A 21,525-nucleotide genomic window follows, 5' to 3' on the forward strand; every position below is an offset into this window, starting at 1 on the left:
TCTGGCAGAAGTGGAAGAATACACACCAAAGCACATGGCAATCTTCAGAGAGGTAAGGACCTTTGTTCGGGGTCTTGAAGAATAGGTAGGGTTACCAATAGGATTAGGGATACAGGGACATTCCAGACAGAGAGAACAGCATATGCAGACTTCAAGACATGAAAGTACATGGCACATTTAGGGAACACTGAATACTTTGGTGTGACTTGGTACAACATACTGGGGTACAGAGACATAGCAAAGAAGTCTAGAAAAGAGAACAACTTGCTTTGTGAAGAGCATGACATGCCATGCTAAGGGGCAGGGTTTGGAGACAGAAAGACCAGTAGGAGGCTATTTAAAAAACCACTAAACTCAGGAGGCTGAAATCCAGCTGACAACTGTCCAGGAGTGGTTTTACTTTTTTGAGAGGAGAATTATAACGGGAAGAGCAAAATAATTACACACCACACTTGGATAAAGACCTTTTATACTAATTAAAGCACTACACTTTTTATTTATTTTTTAAATTAATTTTTATTGGAGTATAGTTGCTTTACAATGTTGTGTTAGTTTCTTCTGTACAGGAAAGTGAATCAGCTATACATATACACACATCTCCTCTTTTTTGGGATTTCCTTCCCACTCAGCCATAAAAAGGAATGAAATTGGGTCATTTATAGAGTACTACACTTTTTAAAACAAGAATGATTAGTTTCTGTTTTTCAGCTCCAATATTCAGCTACAGAAATGATATTTATTTAAACACTAAGAGGTCACAGCAATGTTTCTGGGTTTCAGCACAGTTTTAGGAATAAGGAATTAAAGGTTAAAAAAAGAACAGTTTTACCACTGACAAGAATGCTTTTTGGAAGATATTTTTAATTAGATACTCATCAGAAATATCAATAGAACTCTTGTGAGGTTAGCTCTCATTTACTATAGCTTTTCAAAGAAGAGTCCCAAACTTTATCTAAACTTCCAGATGAACAGATTATATAAGAAATAACATGGGGACCAAAATAATATGGAAGAATCATGAGATCAATTTACTATTACGTTGGTGGAATTAATGAAATAACAGTGGTTTTAAAATCTGGGGATCAATAAACTTACAGTCCCATTTCACTATACATTCTCTCCATCCTAGTCGGACATGGAATAAGCCAATGAATATTCTATGAGCCTCAACCCAACACATACACTGAAGAAAGCTCATAGATTTTCAATGTAGTATGCCCTCCCTATCTGTGGGGTTTTCAGCGGATACAGAGGGCCAACTGCATTCATTGTACTAGGCCATTTTATTACAAGGGACTTGAGCATCCACAGATTTGGGTGGGGGGTGGGTGAGGGGTATGGGGTGTGGTACTGGAACTAATCCCTTTGGATACTGAGGCACAACTGTAGTATGTGTTATCTATCACTCAGAGGTAACTACCGTGTTACAAAAAATCAGCTCCTGTAGATCAGTAACTCAAAGAGTCGAGTGCAGTTTTCACAGTGTAAGTAGGCACTGCCTGACTGTATGATAATGTCACCCTTCTTTTGATATAAAGGCAAGTATAGAGACAAGATTCTGACACACTACATCGAATCCAGGAATGTACATTTCAGTGTTGTCAAAGAAACTTTCAGAACACACACCATTAGCTTGGCAACCCTTTAACTCAGTGATTTTCAGAGTTAGGTCAACATGCTACTTGATGGGAAACAGCACAAGCAACCTACCCTGCTACAGACAATCAAAATTATACCTTTTAAGAATTATTCTGTGAATAGTCTGAGAGAAACGAATCTAAACTCACTTCTAGGACATTTAATAAGTCCCAGTGACCAAGCATCATGGGGAGAAAGTTTGTCATGGACATGAATGTTTCCCATGTAGTCTAAGCTCTTGCTTGATCTCTGAGAGGATTAATATGGGATGCCACCTCCAGAGCTATGGGTTGAGAAGCATTATGAGGCCAGGTTAGGGTTTACCAGGAAAGCAGCCATGATAAGTAAACTGTCTGGTATGGGTCCAAGTATTTGTTAAACCAGGAATAACAGTCTTCCAGACAAGGGACTTACACACAGAAAGGTAACAATGTTCTAAAGACAGCTTTCCACTCACCAATTAGTACAGAGGTGATATTGATATCCAAACGGTGTTTGGCCTTGACTTCCAGCTTCAGCCGAGGAGGATGGAGACGACTAGCTGCCTGTTGTTGCCAGGATACAGAGCACGGCCAGGGCTCAATAAATGGCTCCCAGCCTAAAAGAACACAGGAAATAAGACATCTGCTCAGCAGATATCAAGAGTTTACAGGGGAACACCATTCACAAATGCTCAGCAAGGACATACTATAGCTAATAGCTTTCTATTTCCAACTTGATTTCACAATGGAAACACCATCTTTAGCTGCAGGTCACCTTACAAATGTCTGTGCTGTCTCAAGGACATGAGTACAAGAGCATACATGCACCCCAACCATGGTCTCCCAGAGGTGGGAGGAAGGAAGGCAGGGGGTATGTGCCCTCTTCTATTTAAGAGCAGGCAGGACCTGTTTTTGACATATTCAAGTAGAAAAAAGTGTCTCAGACTCAGGTTGGAAAAATAGTGTCAGCGGCTGAAGTAACTACTAAATTTGATTACCCTGCTTACATCAAGAACCCATTGGCTGAATAAATAGGTATACTTGAAATTCATTAACTTAAATTTTTCCAAATTTTTATTTTAAAATGTGTCATATGTACAAAAGTTATATATAAACAACATATATGTATGGTTTAAAGAATAAGATTACTGCAAACACTCACGTACTCACTATTCAGCTTAACAGAAAATTATATGTGCCTCTGAAGCCCCTGAGTACCACTCCCCACCAAACCTCTTCTACCCGACTCCAAGTAACCATTAGCTTGAATTTTTAATCATTTCCTTGCTCTTTATACTTTTACCACCTATGTATACATTTCTTAAGAATACATAGTTTGTCCTGTTAGGGATCTTCACATAAACAGAATCCAACAGTGTGTATTCTTTTTTCTTTTTTTTTTCCATTTATTTATTTATTTGGCTGCGTTGGGTCCTAGTTGCAGCACGCGGGATCTTTGTTGCGTTGCCCCACAGCATGTGGGATCTTAGTTCCCCGACTAGGGATCGAACCCGCATCCCCTGCATTGGAAGGGGGATTCTTAACCACTGGACCACCAGGGAAGTCCCTGTGTGTATTCTTTTGCAAGTTTCTATTTTTGCTCAATAGCATTCTTTGAGATTCACTCACACTGATGCCATGTAGCTGTGGTACATTATCTTCACCTCTGAACTGTAATCCACTTATGAACATACCACAGTTTATTTATCTATTCTACTGCTAGGAGACTTGATTCCAGTTCTGCTGCTATTAGGAAGACCACTCTGGAAGCAGTCTTGTACTTGTTTCCTAGTACTCATAGACAGGAGATTCTCTAGGGTACAGGTCTAGAAGAAGTATATTGAAGGATTGCTAAGTATGCTTCTAAGTCATGTCAAACTGTTTTCCAAAGTGGTTGTCCCAATTTACAATTCTGACAGCAGGAAGTAAGAGTTCTAGGGCTCATATCTTCACTATACTTAGTAGTGTCACACTTCCTTTTTGCCAGTCCACTGGGTGAGAAAAATGGTATCTCACTGTAGTTTTAAAGACAACTTTTCAAGGCCAGTTAATTTTTAACAGTTTTCTAAATACACTCCATTGGCCATAGATGAGGTGATTTACCAATACAAGTCCAATCTAACATGTAACATAATGTCGGTACATTCACCTCCTCACACCATTTAGCACTAGTGACCTGAATGTGTTCATGCAACTTTAAAAGTAAGCAATATTTGCTCTGGGAAAATAAATGATTCTCAAAAAAATAGCTACCATATGCCCTGTAAAACTTTCTCTTAACTAGCAAGGCTTGGGCCATTATTCTAAAGTTAAACATTTTGAACAATTAGGAAATAAGAGTGTTGCCTTTAAGTGAATCCAGATCAGAGAGGGGAGAATGTTAACTAACATATAAAATCGAATGTGACACGTACTCTAGAACAATCAGCAGCAGCACAACACACTGGAAGCTTAACTTTCCAATGACATCAAGGGAGCAACCCCTCTTCGACACAACTTGGTTTACTCCACCCACACCTACGAAGAACTCTCTTAAGCAAAGAACGTCGCAGCTCAAACTATTCAGCCCTGATACAGGATGGTTCCTGAATGTCCATCTGTATAGGCCCTTACCTTGGTCTTTCCAATGGAAGGAAAGAAACCTGAAAATGCCTTGTAGTATATCCAAGTTTATGTCTCTGGAAGAACAGCTTGCCCTGATCAACTGTGTCCTACTCTAGGGAGTAGGTACGGGAGGTTATACATTGTCACTGACTCAGTACTCTTCTGATGAGACAAACAAGTCCAATAGGGAGTGAGGAGGCCTGAAGTTTAAAATGCTTATGGGCTTAAATCTCCCTTGAAATTTAGCTACTATCAGGGCCAGACGAATGATCCTTCACAATTGAGCAATTTCATGTTCTGAAATAAGCCAAACTCCAGGATGAAAAGGAATTAACTACCAAAACTTCTTTTTAAAGAATTCAGTTGTGACTTACCAAATATATTCTTAGAAATATGAAAAATCTGTATCTTTCGTGCTTGTGCAGTCATTTATTTTTCACCTTTCCCTGTCCTATCCCACCCCTTTGCCTCATGTAGAATTTATGTAGAAATAGGCCCAGGCAAATGTCGAAGTGTATTTTTTAAATCCCATGATAATTATACTGACCTGACAGAGCACGGTTATAATAATCTCCAGAAAGGGTGAAGTGGGCATAGCCTTCAGGGCTAGTTCTTACATGCTGCAGAAAATTCAGACCTGCAATGAAAGCAAATCTTATTGCAGTGGCAGGGCGGGAACAACCAAAACTTTCTTTTGCTGACAAATCATATAAAAGAGATGTTAGAAAAACAAACACATAGATACAGAGAACAGTAGTGGTTACCAGAGGAGAAGGGACAGGGGCGAGAGCGGGGGTGATCAACTGTATGGTGATGGACAGGAACTAAATTTTTGGTAGTGAGCACATGGTAATGTATACAGAAATGGAAATATAATACTGTACACGAGAAACTTATATAATGTTATAAACTGATGTTACCTTAATAAAAATAAAACAAAGAGATGTTAGTTACAGCTACCACTGATGACCTTATAGGAGAACACACAGATGTATCAAAATTTGATATTTTGTTCATCATGGTTTTTTTTAATAAATTCTGATTTTTAAAAATACTCCATTAAAATATCATTTATCTTAATTACTGAGTTTTGTGGTACCCTTTTAAATGTTGTGAATGAGGTAAATGCCTCATTTGCCCCCCGACCAATACCAGCCCCAGCATCCAGGTGTATCTCAAGCCTGTGGGAACATTAAAAAACATTTCTACCTGAATATCTGAAAAGAAGGTAGAGTAATGAGAACAGTCATGCCTTCATAAATATTAGCTCAAAATTTCAAGATTACCATAGAAAAATAAGAAATAATTATTTTCTGCAGAAAAGATACTCATGGAAACAGTCAAAATTCCAGTTGTTAGTTTCAACCAAGTGGGCCTTGTGGCGGCTAGAAGCACAGGGAAAAAGAAAATCTCTACAATGTGTAAAAGGTCAAATTAAATCCCCAGAACCAACTTTTCCTTGAAGGGAAAAGAGGCTAGCAAGATCAAAACAAAAGAAAATTAAAAGTAAACACATCGGTAAGATTCTCCTTTACTCTCCTCAGAAGCCTCATCTGACACAGCTTGCAAAGATGCGATTGAGGATAAAGCCCTCCTGCCCTGGTCTCCACTCTGCTGAAGGACGGCTCTCAGGTGAATACGGTTTCACCTCCTACCCGGCCTACGGAGGAGACTCTGGTGAGCCTCTGTGTTTTTAATTTTCAAAAGACATACAGCTTGGAAACATTACTTTCTAAGCTTATCTTTTAAATTCCTTTAATAACAGTACTCCCTACAACCTTTAGATACACGAAAAGATAAACAAAATGGAGAGATCAGGAATTATTTAACTAGAGCTGTTAATAGAACAGAAATTTCATCAATGACAATTTCTATTATTCCCAAGCCATGGTCTGAAGGCCACATATGGCAAATAAATACACGTTTCTTTAAAATACAAATAATGGAAAACATATGTAAAACCATCATCTAAATTTCTCCCATTCTATTAAGTACGGGAGAGCATGAACAACGTGAAGAAAAGACAGTGGTTCACTGCACATCTTCTCGATGAACCCGAGGGTCGGGCGAGCACTCACGGGAGAAGGTGAGCTCAGCGAGAGGGACGTCGCAGTCCATGCAGTCGTCGATAAAGCAGATGCACACGCTCTCAGCTTTCATCTCCACGCCCGAGATCAACCGTGCCGGTACAGCCACCTGGCCCTCTCGGCTGTTAGAGGCCAGGGAAAGAGACGTCAGGGGTTCAGCATTCTTGAACAACCAACTTGCTGCCTTTTTCAGTTGACCTGCAAAGAAATTAAAAGGTGATCAGTTAAATCCGTTCCCACAGCTACTCAAGCAAATCAGAGAGGAAACAGAGAAATACATTTGATAGGGACCTACTGGACGGCCCAAGAGAACCTTAATGCCAGACAGACATAACAAAGAAAAAACAGCACAATAACAGGAATCCTGATCTTTAGCAAACAGAACAAGGCCCTCTTTGCTGCACACCTCCACTCAAGTTTACCGCACCTTTCATGACCTGGCTCAAAATGTCTCCAGGAAGCCATCCTTCCTCTACTGTGACATCTGTTGAAGGAGACGAGAAAAGAGGAAAGGAGAGGATCCAACATTCCAGGTGCCACTCAGTACTATAATACTTAATCTTCCCTATGTAGTCTTGCATATCCTGATGTGCTGCTTTGTTAAGTGTTCTCAAATGTCTTACGTTGTACATACTTTGTCTTCTCAACCATGTGTGTAATATAAAACTATTAAATAACACCCCCTGAACACAACCAGATTGCTAAAGCTAAAAAAGAACAGAACAGAAAAAAGAAAAGCAATGCAACCCCACACTTATAAATTACCAGAGGCCAGTGCATGTAACGGTGGTAAGTGGTTAAGGGCATGGGCTTTGGAGCAAGATGGCCTGGCTTCTGATCTTGGCACTTACCAGCTGTTGGATCTTGGACAAGTTACTTGATCTCTCTATGCCCGACAGCACCCGCTTACAGGACGGACATGAGGAGGAAACAAATGAGTACGTGGGAGGTTCTCAGATCAGAGCCTGGCATATAACAAAGGCTCTATAAACATTAGTTGGTATTATCATCTTCATTATTGATGGAAATAAACCTTAGTTACTAAAGAAATAAAAATTGAAATCCAAAAGGCTCTTAGAAATTTTTCTAACGTGTTTGAATTGTTAAAGAAAGAGTAAAAGTAAGAAATGTAAACATTAAGGGGTATGAAGTTAATTAAACCAAGAAGCAATGACGACTAGGTGAAAACAAAACTAAGGAGCACAAGATAACTAGGCCTACCTTCATTTTCTCCAGAGGAAAGAGACAGGTAATGCAAACAACTGTGATGAAACCATGTTAAGTGGTCAAAGTTTAACCTGGTACAATCCTTTTCAAAAAAGATTTGTCAATTCAAGCAAAGAGGCTGAAAAATATATCTATATTCTCTGATCCAGTTTTTACAATATGAAGTCTCACTACCAAAGAAACAGTTAAAAAGATGTAGACAAAAGTTCATACACAAAAATATTTATTACAGAATTGTGTATGATAATGAAAGAATGAAAAACAACTTAAGAATGGTTAAATCATACTGTATCCTCTGATCAATGTAAAAAAATCAATGTTTACAAATAATGTTAATGACATGGGAAGACGCTGCTATTAAGTATATATTTTAATAAAATTGTAATTATAATTCTATAAAATTGTTATTTGCAATACGATCTACCAACATGTATAATATTACGTGTGTGTGTATACACACACACACACACACACACACACACACATGTATGTTGGATACACGGGCATACCTCGTTTTATTGCACTTTGCTAATACTGTGCTTTTTACAGATTGAAGATTTGTGGCAACCCTGTGTCGAGCAGGTATACCGGCACCATTTTCCAACAGCATTACTTAATTAAGACATGTACATTTTTAAGACATAACGCTACTGCACGCTCAACAGACTACAGTATAGTGTAAACGTAACTTTTATATGCACCGGGAAGCCAAAAAATTTGTATGACTCGCTCTATTGCAATATTTTCTTTATTGCGGTGGTCTGAAACTGAACCCCCAATATCTCCAAGGTCTGCCTGTATACAGTACATAGAGAAATAAAAAGAGAGAATATACATGCAAGTATCAAGACTGGGAAAAAATACAGCTCTTGCTGTATCTCTGATTTGAAGAGAAAGGGGAACAAAGAGGGAGGTGGAGAGGTAGTGTGATGCAGAGGAAAGAACACGGGCACACCTGGCTTTAAACCCATCCCACCCCGCATTAACAGGTGGCCTGAGACGAGTTTATGTACCCTATCTGAGCTGGTTTCTCCAACTGGAGTGAGGGTAATGATGCCTGCCTCCAAGGGTATGAGGATTCAACAAGAAGCAGGACTAGGCCCAGAGGAACTCAATAAATGGCCATGCCTACCAGCGTCACTGCCATTACCACTCCCACTAGCAACAGTGCTAACATCTACAGAGCACATGCTGTGTGTCAGGTACCTTCTCATGTCCTTTGCATAGAGTGACTTCTTTATTTCAAACCTCTGAGGGATGTCCTCTTATCCTCACTCTACAGATAAGGAAGCACGGGTACAGAGACATGAAACTTGCCCAAGTCACGAACAAGTAGCCAGCAGGTGGCGAGTAAGGACCTGAAGTCAGGCAGTCAGCTCCAGAGCCCACAGCCATGTCCACTATAAAATCCTGTGTCTCATTATTACTGGCCCAAGTTATCTTCAGCCCACAGAAAATCATGGAGGGTCTCCAAAACACACTCCAGCTCATGGAAAGATAAACATTATCAAGATAAACAGCTGATAAAGGAAAGCCTTATTCAAATTACCTTGACACACCAAGAGAGCTTTGCGGCAGTCATCCATGCCAAACCCCAGCTCCTGCAGTCTAGCCAGTTGTAACTCTGGGGGGGGGCGGGAAATGGTATATATATTTTTGTAAGTAATTTAATGTAAATTAACCCACAGACTAATTGAAGCAAAAAAGAACCAAAAAAAACAAGAAAAGAAATTCAGAAACTGGGGACTCAAACACTGCACTGCTATAGGCAAAAGTAGCTCCTAATTAGAATTTATCAACTGTACCCTGAAATTTTTAAGTCTTTTCCCTATATTGGCTGTCTTTTAAATGCTTACAACTGAAACTTAGTATTATTATCCATATAACTTGGGAGGAAAACTTGAAGTTTAAAACTAAACCTTAGCATTATCCATATCTCTGGAAGAAACTGTAAAAGGAAAAATACTGTAGGCTAGAACAGTTGGTTTGGGCTGTTCATTTTTAAATTAAAAAAAATTAGACAGTCATACTTATGACCTACAATTATACTTAATGACACAATTCTACCCTGAACAATTTAACTGTGCAAAAGAAAATCTGAAAAGTTAAAAAGAAGGGGAGTTTTGGGAAGACTGAGTGGGTTTTATGGTTAATACTTACCCAAGACAGGGTCTAAGGTGTGTCTTGTCCCTTCTCTGATTTCCTCTCCCCTTCGAGATGCACCAGGAAGGTAAGTGCTGAAGGAGTTGGCGTCCAAGGCCACTGTGTCTGGTACTGCAGCATTAGCTTGCTCTGGGATGGATTTTGCAATGGCAAGAAACAGCTGAACATCATTATAGGAGAGTCTGATATCCAGGGCCTGTAACTGAATCTAACAAAATTTGAAAGGTGGCAGTTTTTAAAGTTGCACTTGCTTTTGTGCCCACACCTCTCACAGGTATCACTCTAATTCAAGTTCTAGAAATCCAACAGACATTTCTCATTGTGAAGACAGGGGAGATCTTGAAATTAAGCATTAATAGCCATGAGGTAAAATGTCCCAGCTGTGAGGTCAAATGCCACAAAACTGTACCAAATACAAAATACTAAGCAAGGAAAATTACTAGAGCACTTAATACTTCAGTAGAATGATTTTCATACAAGCACATTAATCATCAAAGCAGAGAATCGGAGAATGGCTCTGGTGGAGACAGGATCACCTATTAGCAACACTCTGTTAATCCATTTTGCTTTGATCTATTTAATTTTTTAAAATCTCTGACCACCCAACAAAATTTATCTCTCCTTTATTCAAACAGAACTTTAAATGAGTCATGTTCCACATTAATATTTCTGAAAATCTGGTCCTCCTCAGACAACAGCAACTCAGCTACCACCGGTAAAAGCAGTACAGACACCAACACAAGACCACCTTAAAATGGGATGTCTGTTTGAAGTCTCGGTACAGTGCTTTATTTATTACTTATTTTTCATTATTTTTGAAGCCCGAAAATCAGAATGGCTTTTCTCTCTCTTTCAATCTTCCTACGGTTCAGATGGATTACTAATTAATGATTCCCCCTCTACCGAAGAAATATAACATCAGTCTTAAGCCGTCCCTGCCTGGCTTCACCTGCTCTGCTTCTCCTCCCCTCTCCTCCTCACTGCCCTACAGACTTCTTCCTTCTAGTGAGACCTCCCTCGGTCTCAGGTCTGCTGGGCCATTTCTGCCCCGACTCTGCTGCTTCCTAATTTGGAACGCTCTCCTTCTCGGCCTGTTTACATCCTACCCCTCTGATCAGACTCACTTTTAGCTTCACTCACAGTCAATATTCCTAACTCTGCTTTCTGTAAAGTTTTATAGAACTTCAAGATCACACCAGACAATTAAAAGGTCTTTTATCCTCCACAAGACTGAAAGATCTTCTAGGGCAGAGACACTCATATTTATTTTGTATTTGCTGAAGTAACGAAAATGTTGTTGAGTTTGGCAGAGTTAAGTAAGCAGTTCAAGCAAAGGAAAGTGTTTGCGAGTGTCTCAGTGTGTTACACAGATTTGTCATCATTACCTCTAAGACAGGTGGGAAGTCTTCACTATTGAATGCATCCATCAATCCTGAACTATTCTGGTAAGAAGAATTCCCCACCAGCTCCACTTGAATTTGTACTGGATCAACAATTGAAAGAGCTGTGTCTTGCTCATTTCCTAGTCGGCATGAAAACACCTAGAGAGTGAAATGCAATATGGCAGGAATTAATGTCTGATTCAGGAAGAGTCTAACCATCAGGAGAAAAGGAGACCGTCTCAGAAGCACTCAGCCCTATAATATCAAAAGCCCAGAGCAACCACTGAAATGAACATTGTGAAGAGGGAGGCTGAGGCTCTCACCCACTGCCAGGAGCGCAGTGGTTCGCCTGTGGGAAAGGCAGTTTAGCAATATGTAACAAGAGGCTTAAAAACATCACACCCTTTGATCCAGTAATCCTACTTCTTACTAGGAACTAGCCCAAGGAAATAATGCAAAACATAGAAAAATTCACTGAACCATTATTTAACAGTTAATCAAAAAATTAAGAGCAACCAAAGTTTTATCACATCTACTCGGAATATTTTGTGGCCATTTAAAAGGAACGGTTTAAAAGACCATATGAAACATAAGAAGACAGTCACAATATAGGTTATGTGAAAAAGCAGCCCAATCAAAATAATATTACGCCATAACTATAAGGAAAGAAACACATCAAAATGTCAAGAGAGATTATGTAAGGTGGGATAGGTGATTTTTTCCCCTCCCCTTCCCTAATTTTATGTAATATAGTTGTTACTTTCACAACTGAAAATAAATACATTAATTTTTGAACCTAGGTGAAAGGTACACAGGGGTTCATTATATTATTGTTTACTTCGTGTATGTTTGAAATGTTCTATAATTTAAAAAAAAAACATATTTATGGGGGGAGAAAAGGGGGGAGAAAAGGGAGAAAAGGGTCCCATCCTAGGACCAAATTATGTTGCACGCTCAAGAAGACAGAAGAAAGCATTGCTTTGGTCTCCCTTGCTCCCTCCCCGCTTTCTGGCATTTTCTAGTGCTACTGAAAAACATGCGCCACCAAGGTCCTCTGCTGTATTCGAGATTAACTCATCATTTTGCTTTCTTTATAAGTTCTCCCCCAATGACGTATCAGGGAGGTCTTGAAATTCAGATCCAATTGTGCTGCCTAAAGAACAAGATTGAAAGGAATTTCCAGGAATCTCAAATATTTCGCCATGTAGTTTTTCTAAGGGTTTGGAGCAGGAAAGTTTCATTTTCCTTTTTCCTTCAGGGGCTTCTGCTACACAAAACCCAACTGTACCTGACAGTTCATTAATTAATCACTAAACTTTTCCATTCAAAGCTGGTATTGTGGTGGCTTGGAAAGCAGATGAATCGCAATTTCATGACCAACTCACATCACATCACACCAGCATGCAAATCCCTCTCCTCTCACACTGAGGTTTCTTTACATGAGAGAAACAAGTGGTAGAGAAATAAAATCTCTACAGGTTTTATTCAGCTATTCCTGACCAGAAAAAAAAAAAAAAAGAAGTTCCATATGCTGCTGACAGTGAAAATAATTTTTGTTCGTTCAACCTCTGAAATACCACTGGAAAGAACTGGGTATGAAAAAGCTTAATCATAAATGGGAAGGAAATGATGAGTATCCCTAACCAAATATTCTAATATTCTAACAAGAGGAATGTTAGTTGAGATCAGTGACTTAAGAACATTTGACAGAGATAATAATCTACCTTGTTTCTCCTTCTGTCTCCACACATCCTGGCTTAAAAAGAGGCAGAGCAGTTTCTGCTGGACATTGTATAATGTAATTTTCTGGCTACAAAAGCCATCCCAGTGCAAATCAGCCCCTTCATGAGATCAGATCAGAACCACAAGCACCTCTATTAGAGACTCAGTCCTTTAGGTCAGGCCTGACTCTCTAGACGTGCCCTTTTATACATCAGATATTCCCAGAAGGATAACACAAAAAGTCCTTAACACTTTTATAGACAAGTTTCCATGACCATAAAGCCCTAGGTCTTTGGAGGGACAAGCACTGAACGTGGGGGGAAGGGGATACAGGAGCAACAAGGACCCCTTCCTCACCTTCACAGTTCGCCAGGGCCTAGACCTGCAGAACTAGAGGACACGACAAGGAGCCCGGCGGGGTAATGGGGACTAGAAGAGTTTCCTCGAACTTTCTGAGGAAGGGAGGGCGAGAGAGAAAGAGGTAAAAGTCCCTCCACACATTCACAGCCTGACACTGGGCGACTGAATTCACACATTAGAATAACCTGGTAGATTTGAGGAGAAAATGAAGAGACGAGGACAAGGGCCCTCCAATCCCATTCATTATTTCCCTGAATGAAAGTTTAGGAGGTAAAATTCTCCTCCAGATGCTTTTCGCTTGAGCCAAACATTTAGTGTTTCAATCAACACACAGACTTCTTACCTCAATGCCAAACAAACTTCCTGAAAAGGGCCGATCGACAAACCGGGGCTTATAGGTGAGCACTGTGGTGCCTTTGAGAATGATGGCGTTGGTATCGAAGCAGGACACATCTTCAACGACCACAAACTCCGTGCCTGGAAAGGACGGCATTGTCAACTAAGCCAAAGCTGTGAAGTGGAAAGCAGCAGGCTGTCGCAAACCAGGCAGCACGTTTACTGGGCGGGGGCTGACACATCGGCCAGAAAGGTGCGTTCTGCAGGACGCCTGCCGACACTCGCTTCACTCCCACCCCGAACAAGTTCTCTGTATCTGGCCAGCCACAGCTGAGCTGACAGAGCACTGCACAGGCAGAGAAGACTGGGATGCAGTTTCTCTCTTTAGCATATAGTTTTAAGCTAGGTCTCCTGGGAGGCAGAACAGACATTCAGAAGCTCCCTCGCCAAATGACGACTTGTTTTAAAAATCCCAGGAAGTGGATTCAGATACTAAGGTTGGTTAGGCTGCATAAAGCACTAGGTCTTCTATGTAGCTGTTTAAGTTGTTTACAAAGAATGTGGACTAATTTAACGTAGACTTTTTTTAATTAGTAGATACAGTTTTCTATTCATCTGTACATGGCAAATTTACTTTTCGTTTTCATCAAAAAACATGTATAAATTGAACTTTTGAAACTAAATCCACTTCAAGTGCAGTGTGCTCTCCAGCTTCTTCCAAACCACTGAGCAGTAGATAGGGTATATCACAGACAGAACAATAAATAGTATATCTTAGTACAGTACATCTTATGTACAGATGTACTGTAAGAGTCTACTAGTTAACAAAAACTGTAGTAAATCTGCTTGTAAAGGAAAATATTCTTTTTGTAAAGAAAGTAACAATCCCCTCACTTATTTATCTTCTACACTGAGATGTTCGTTCACATACCACCTTTGCTTAAACTCTGTAAGGTACAACTGCTGAGGCCCTAGAGATCAAACAGAAAATTGAAGCCAGATTTAACATTGGGAAAAAAGACCACTGCCCAGGTGGGTATTCAGGCCAGGCATATGCATTAGGGCAGCAGAGGAGAGGGACTAGATCCTGAAGCCCAGTGTGGGTCAGCTCAGTGTGGGCCAGGCAATCCCACCTGAAAACGGAGGTCAGGAACTTTGACACCTGTTGGTCTGCAAAGGACGCAAATGTGTAAGAGTGCTCGTGTCAAAATGCAGAGGCAGCAGAAAAGTCATCCTGTAATAAGACACATATGGAGCCTAATATCCAAACTAAGAATCAGTGACTCACAACTACATATACTTACCTGTTACATTGACCTTGACCTCCAGGTGCTTTTCAGTAGACACAGGAAGGGAAGACCGCTTGGTAACTACTCCACTTTTCACGGTTTTGGGAATTACAGCAGATTCACTGCTAGAGTTACGGTGGCGTGAAGGAGTAACTTTAGTTTGCTTCTTAATATCACTGGGGGTGTGGAGAAAATCGTGCACTAACAGTAGCCAGTCAAATATGAGAAACACACGGAGATTGTTGAGAACTACTGTGAAACAGGAGGAATCCTTTGTAGACCTGCAAGAAGGAAGATCATAAAAATAAAATAGGAAAAGAGAAATATGATATTTCATTAACTTGCAAATATGTGACTCAATTGGGGCAGGTGGTACTCCAGCATTTTCTAAACTGAACTTTGAGTATCAATAAACTCTGAATCCGGGTTTAATAAAATATTCAGTGTATGTTTTCAGAAGTCAGTCAGATTCTTCAACAAAAAGGAATACGCTATAAGAAAGCAATAGAGTGCATGTCGTCCAGCAGTTCCCAACCGGGTGATTCTGTCCCCTGGAGACATTTTTGCCACAACTGAAGGGGTTCCTACAGGCATCTAGGCATCTGGTGGGCAGAAGTCAGGGACGAGGCTAAACATCCCACAACGTACAGGAGAGGCTCCACAACACGGAATGTTCTAATCCACAATGTCACCAGCGCTGAGGCTGAGAAATGCCGGTGTAGTAGGAAGAGCGCAGGCTTAAATCTTGTCACTTATAAGCTGTGTTATCTTGGGTAAGCCACCTACCTTCTCTGAGCCTGCTTCGCCACTAAACTGAGAAATAATAACACTGTAAGAGATAAAGCACCGGGCACATAACAGGTTCGAAAAATGTCAGTTCCCTTCCCTACAGGCTGTTTCTAGAAGATCAATGAGGTACTCTTTCTTTGATGTCTAGGGTCACTTCTTTATAAACATCCAATTTACATACTAGTATGAAATGGTTTTTCTAGCTGGAACCGGCCTGAAAGCCCATATCTTTTAGCCAAAGAAGGTAGACAAATAAGATGACATTAACTGTGGGTGTAACCCCAAGTGCCCTAGAAGTAGAGATGCGGGAGAAGGGGAGAGAGTATTAGTTTTGTTGTCCTCATTATCCCAAATTCTATATTTGGGGTGAAATATAGAATTATAGTCCAAGGAGGACTCTCAGGCCTGGCCTCAAACCATGGTGCGGTCAGGGGCTTGTCCAGGCCCTGTTAGTATATCAGCAGGCAGAGAGGGGTAAGATAGAAGAAGGATGGGCTAGGGACACCCCTATAGAGTTTTCTGGGTTGAACTTTGTTCTATGAGCCCAAAATCACTTCTGGGGCTCTGCTTCACATACCTGCTTCCCAGTCCTAAAAGGGGCTTCTATTCAGGAAAAGCTGATCTGGAGATATTTTTAAGGCTGGCCTCTCTAGGCTCTTATTTCTCCTAAACCTGGCTCACTGCCTCTAGAAAAAGGGCACAATGGTGCATGTCTCCTTCATACAGACACAGCATTTTTCACAGAAACACTTTACCCTTTTGTAATAGAGAAAAAATGTTGCCCTCAGTAAAATTTTTCCACCCCATTTTGAACACAGATCGTCAGAGCTATGAACTAACTGGAAAAGTCAAAGTGTGTCTGATCCCTTTTCTGGAAAATATTTCAAGGCTTTAAACACTGTGAAGTGATTTATATTTGACACACAAATTCCCAACAGAAGAGCAATTCTTCTTGAGACACAGAAGGCGTTCAAAAGTTCCAATCAAGAGAACATTTTAACCCTATTACTAACAATGGTACTTCTGTTAGCAAGAGCCAAGGTGTAGGACTTTATTACTAGCCTCCAAGAAATTATACACCTTCAGTATATAAATATATCAACATTTTAAGGCTCCTTCTACATTAAAAATATGATAAGTGGGACAACTAGATGATATTTAGGAAGCCAGATCAACAGCAAAGCAAACCCAAAAGGAAACTGTTTCTGCAGATGCGCCAAAGAGCAATACACGCAAGCCCTCTGTTCAAATAAACATCATCTTCAAACAAAGGAACTGCAAATCACAGCCAGCTTATCATCTGACTACAGTCAGGCCAATCACTAAAATGTGGTAGGCCTGACAAGTGTTAGAAAAGACACGGGCTTTGAAATCAGAGGCCCAAGCCCAAGTCTCAGCTCTGACTACTTCATTCACTGGCTGTGTGATCTTAGAAGAGTTATTTAACCCCCTCCAAGCTTCTATATCGGTATCCGTAAAACAGGGAAGAAGTGACCCACTGGACAGACTTGTGAGAATTAAGTTAAAGGTGGGTAAAGTGCCTGGCCCATGGTGCAGCTCAGTAAGAGGCAACTAGCATTCTTATTACTGAACTTTTTTAAAGTTCATGCAGAAGTTTAAATATCTACTTTGCTAGACTTCCTAAAGGCATATGGAGATAGCGACCCCGCCCTAAAAAAAACCTCAACCCCGAGGAATTCACTGAACAGCACGCTGAAATGTCAGACATATTTAAACATACAAATATAAGAACAATCTTGATCATTTTTTTTTCCTTTTTTGCCTAACCAAGATGTTTTTCCCAGCCTTCTTACTTACTGGTTTATATTTACAATTTATCTGATAACATTAAGCACTAAGAGAATGAAACCAACATCAGTTCCAAAGGTCTCCTTTTGAATCTCTATCGATCAGACCTAATTTTTCAGTTTTCCAGTATAAGCCCACCTAGTCATAAAATCTTACAGTAGTGTGTCATCAAATAACACAAGCTACATCAGGAATCATCACAACAGCTCCCATCTGTGCCAAGTGGTATATGCCAGAATATCTTAAGCACTACCTCCACCCTATGCATGAGGTGGGTCAGGTGGGCACAGTTATTCTTTCCTATTTCATAGAAGATGAAAATGCAGCTGAAAGAGATGAAGGAACTTGTCCTTGGATGCATTACTAGAAAGTGGTAGAGCGAGGTTTGAGCCCAGCTATACGATCCGCAAACATGGGCTCTTTCTACACACAACACTGCCTCCCATAATACCAGGAAGAAAAACATAATCTAGTTCAAAGAGGCTAAAGCTCTTTTTACATGGAGAAGTCAGTCATTAAGACTTGCATGAACAAATCAATAATGCAAGTCAAAACCACTTTCGCTTCTGCTATTTCTATAGACCAAAAGACTTTTATTTTCCTCTTACATAAGCACAATTTCTTCCTTCCCCAAGTCACTTTACATATTAAAACAGTCTACAGCTGCTTAATTTTAAGAATCTGGTTTAATTCTAAACAACTTTTTTTTAAGGCAACAGAGACATCTTTTGGCCAATAAATGAAACTGCATGGTTACAGGAATACTAATATACGGTGTGCTGCACTGATAAGCCATTATCTATTTATCTTCCCACTGATTCCTTGCTCCTTTGATGTTCGAAAGCCGACGTGGTCTTGGCCCAATGTCCACAGAAGGAAATGTCCTGATAAAGAAAGGCAAAGTCAGGGTCTGGATCCCCTACCTGAAATGCAGTTCGATCTGAATGGATCCTTGGGTAGTGCTGCTGTTCTTAGAGGGCTGAAAGATACAGGTGAATACGTTTGTCATGCCAGGACTGGTCTTCTGCCCAGCATAGCGGGTGTCAAAAGCCATCATGGAATGGGAAACCAAGTTAACGGACTTCGTTTGGTTGGAAAAGCTCTCATAGAGCAGTTTACATTTCTTGAAGTCAAATCTAAGGGAGAAAGCAGACAAGATGTTGAACGCTTCCATTTTACAAAATTATGTACATTTAAGATAAAAGAACAAAATCATAAATATGCCTAAGTTCTATGAAGAATAACTTTCACTCTGAGATCTGTCACAGATTTTAACAGTGTCCACAAAATGGATTTAGTGTCACTTTGCCTTGTATCTCACTTTCCATTTCCAAGGAGATGCTCTTGTCCGTAGGAACTTCGTGAGGAATAACAATACCACGTATTTATTATATACTTGGTTCACTAGCGTTCTCATTTCTCACCTAAGTTTAGTAACACTATATATTTGTGATAATCCCCAAGGGATAATAAGGGTCCCTTTAGTCCTTCATCTGTCAACTCCTAGCCTGCGTGGAAGATTCTCTCTCCAGAATCGGCTGAATTTTTACATAAGACCACTAAAGTTTACTGGGAACTGCCACAACAAATACTTTTCATACAGAGAAATAATGCAGCTGATGCAACAACAGAAAATGCATCTGGAACTGCCACTGTTTTAATAACAGAGAAAGCTGCAATGGGCAATCCATACAGAATTACTCCACATTGGAAAAAAAGCTAAGGGCATAACCAGTCATCAGAAAAAACTGCTGGCTCACAAGATAATCAATCTGGGACCCCAGCTCCACCATACCATGTTCTGATCAGCTGAATTAGATACGGGCCTGAATGAATTTTTAAGGGAAATACAAAATAGAAGATAGAGTGCTTCCATGGAAAAATTACTAGACTTGAAGTCCTGTTTTCAAATACTGAACCACTTTTCCAGCCATATGATTGACCTTACACTAGTCAAAAACTCTATCTGGAAAACAGGAGTAATATCTGCTCAACTTTCCATGGCTGTCAAGAGATGAAAATGAAAAGATTATCAAGTGTGAAAATACAATGCACTCTTGAGGGTTTTATACCAGTAATCGCAAATTCCTGGCCTACACTAACCAAGAAAATGACATAAATTAGTGAACTGCTGGGTAAGCACATGCCTTATCTAAAGGCTGCCCAAGTTGTTACTCAGTTTCCAGATGCTTCCAATTGAGAACACGGGCCCAGTACTGCCAAAGCTTCTAATTTTTCAAAAGCTGAAATCCAGACTTTTTATGTGCAATTCCCCAGTTTTCAAATGTTGGCCAGTTAGGCAGTCATCACTGCTGCTCCAGATAGCTCTGGGGCTCCCCCATGCAGACACACAGCAAAACTACCTCCTGACTCCTTTGCGCTCCTGTGGGACCACGTTCTAGCCCCACGGGGTTTACCAGGGATTCCACTGCCATTCAAGACCACTCCAGGGCTATTGTTTTTCTTGCTGGCACAGCAAACTGCTGTCAGTCAGAGTAACTAGAGTGAGCAGAGCAGCCCAAGACCCATAACAGACATGAAACACGAGGAGAAAAAAACATCGTCACTGTTCTAAGTCACTGGTATTTTGGAGTGCCTTTACTACAGCCTAACCTCAACTATCTTGACTGATAGAGACTGATGAATTTAAACTTTTAAAAAGCACTGCGGGGCTTCCCTGGTGGCGCAGTGGTTGAGAGTCTGCCTGCCGATGCAGGGGACACAGGTTCGTGTCCCGGTCCGGGAAGATCCCACATGCCGCGGAGCGGCTGGGCCCATGAGCCATGGCCACTGAGCCTGCGCGTCTGGAGCCTGTGCTCCACAACGGGAGAGGCCACAGTGGTGGGAGGCCCGTGTACCGCCCAAAAAAAAAAAAAAAAAAAGCACTGCGCAGACCAACAAAAAGCATCTTGCGGGCAGACCACATTTAGCTGTGAACCACCACTCTGCGACCTCTGTTCTACGTCAGAGGACAATGTGTGTGTTATTTGTATTACCATTACTAACAGTAAAACACTATAATTAAAGCCATACCTGGCTAAGGACCCAGCACCTTCTTTTCCTTTTGGATCTTTCAGCTCCAGACTTACATTTACCATATCAATGAGGAAGCTCATGCACGTGTACACTTCTCCGCTCAGAACAGTCTGGAAGAGGAAAATGCTGATCAATTCATAGTTGATGCCAATCTAAAAATGGGGTCGATGTCATGAAGCCTAATTCACTCGTGGTTCCATCTTCTTTCCCCAGGTAACTTCGAGGAACAGATACCCAGGATGACCATCAGCTGAGACCACGAGAGTTACGGAGGAACCTAACATCATACTCACATGAATGCTTGGGTCCTGTAAATCATAAGGCCGCAGGAATTCCTCTATGGGCTCTCCAAGGTTGTTCTCCAATAAACCCCGGATCAGCCTGTATTTGTACAAATCCAGAGAGCAGTGGACTGAGGAGAGATTGCCATGGATAGATATATCTGGCACAGTATGACTTATTTCTCTATGGAAAAAGAAAAAAGGTCACTTTCACAAACAAATCACTAACTTAATGTTGACATAGCTCACACCCAAATATAAGTGCTAACATATACCCACCTACATTATCAACCAATTAATTTACAACTTCCAATGACAAAAATTTCATGTGGGTCCACACGAAGCAAGTTAGTATAACGTGAGTGTCATGCGTCAGCTACAAAAGGCCACTTTTCTCCCAAAATATACATTTAGAAAGTCCCCAATCTGAGTTAACTAAGTAATCTATTAATAAAGAAAAATCTCATGAGACTCAGAAATAGCTTAAACATTATAGCTGGGAAAGCAATAAAAAAAAAAAGATGATAAAACATAAGGGAAACACACTCACAGGTACAAAGAACAGAGGGGTGGGGGCTGGGGCAAACACAGGTGAAGGGGGTAAAGTGGTACAAACCTCCAACTATAAAATAAACAAGTCATGGGGATATACGATATAGCAGGGGTCTCCAACCCCCCCGGGCCACAGACTGGTACCGGTCCACGGCCTGTTAGGAACCGGGCCACACAGCAGGAGGTGAGCGGTGGGTGAGCGAGTGAAGCTTCATCTGCATTTACAGCCGCTCCCCATCGCTCGCATTACCACCTGAGCTCCAGCTCCT

The 21,525-nt window shown here is 40.7% G+C and overlaps 1 protein-coding gene across 15 annotated transcripts in view; it reads right to left on the bottom strand.

Moving 5' to 3' along the window:
- VPS13D (vacuolar protein sorting 13 homolog D) overlaps positions 1-21,525 on the bottom strand; it is a 245,608-nt gene that overhangs the window by 157,138 nt on the left and 66,945 nt on the right. For 14 of the 15 annotated variants that reach the window (XR_003433445.1, XR_003433444.1, XM_027110129.1 and 11 more), the window contains 11 exons: positions 20,717-20,888; positions 20,421-20,533; positions 18,311-18,523; positions 14,805-15,070; positions 13,508-13,641; positions 11,086-11,241; positions 9,698-9,908; positions 9,087-9,161; positions 6,302-6,508; positions 4,771-4,860; positions 2,096-2,236 (listed from right to left, as the gene is read on the bottom strand). Coding sequence is in view for 13 of the 15 variants with exons in the window: in XM_027110129.1 (XP_026965930.1) it covers positions 2,096-2,236; positions 4,771-4,860; positions 6,302-6,508; positions 9,087-9,161; positions 9,698-9,908; positions 11,086-11,241; positions 13,508-13,641; positions 14,805-15,070; positions 18,311-18,523; positions 20,421-20,533; positions 20,717-20,888 (1,778 nt within the window). In the remaining 2 variants the exon portion in view is untranslated. The remainder of the gene's footprint in view (positions 1-2,095; positions 2,237-4,770; positions 4,861-6,301; positions 6,509-9,086; positions 9,162-9,697; positions 9,909-11,085; positions 11,242-13,507; positions 13,642-14,804; positions 15,071-18,310; positions 18,524-20,420; positions 20,534-20,716; positions 20,889-21,525) is intronic. The other variant, XM_027110133.1, reaches the window with a different exon arrangement.

This window comes from Aethalodelphis obliquidens, unplaced genomic scaffold (assembly GCF_003676395.1).
Source record: "Aethalodelphis obliquidens isolate GAN/ISIS:26980383/991018 unplaced genomic scaffold, ASM367639v1 scaffold9, whole genome shotgun sequence".
Taxonomy (NCBI): domain Eukaryota; kingdom Metazoa; phylum Chordata; class Mammalia; order Artiodactyla; family Delphinidae; genus Aethalodelphis; species Aethalodelphis obliquidens.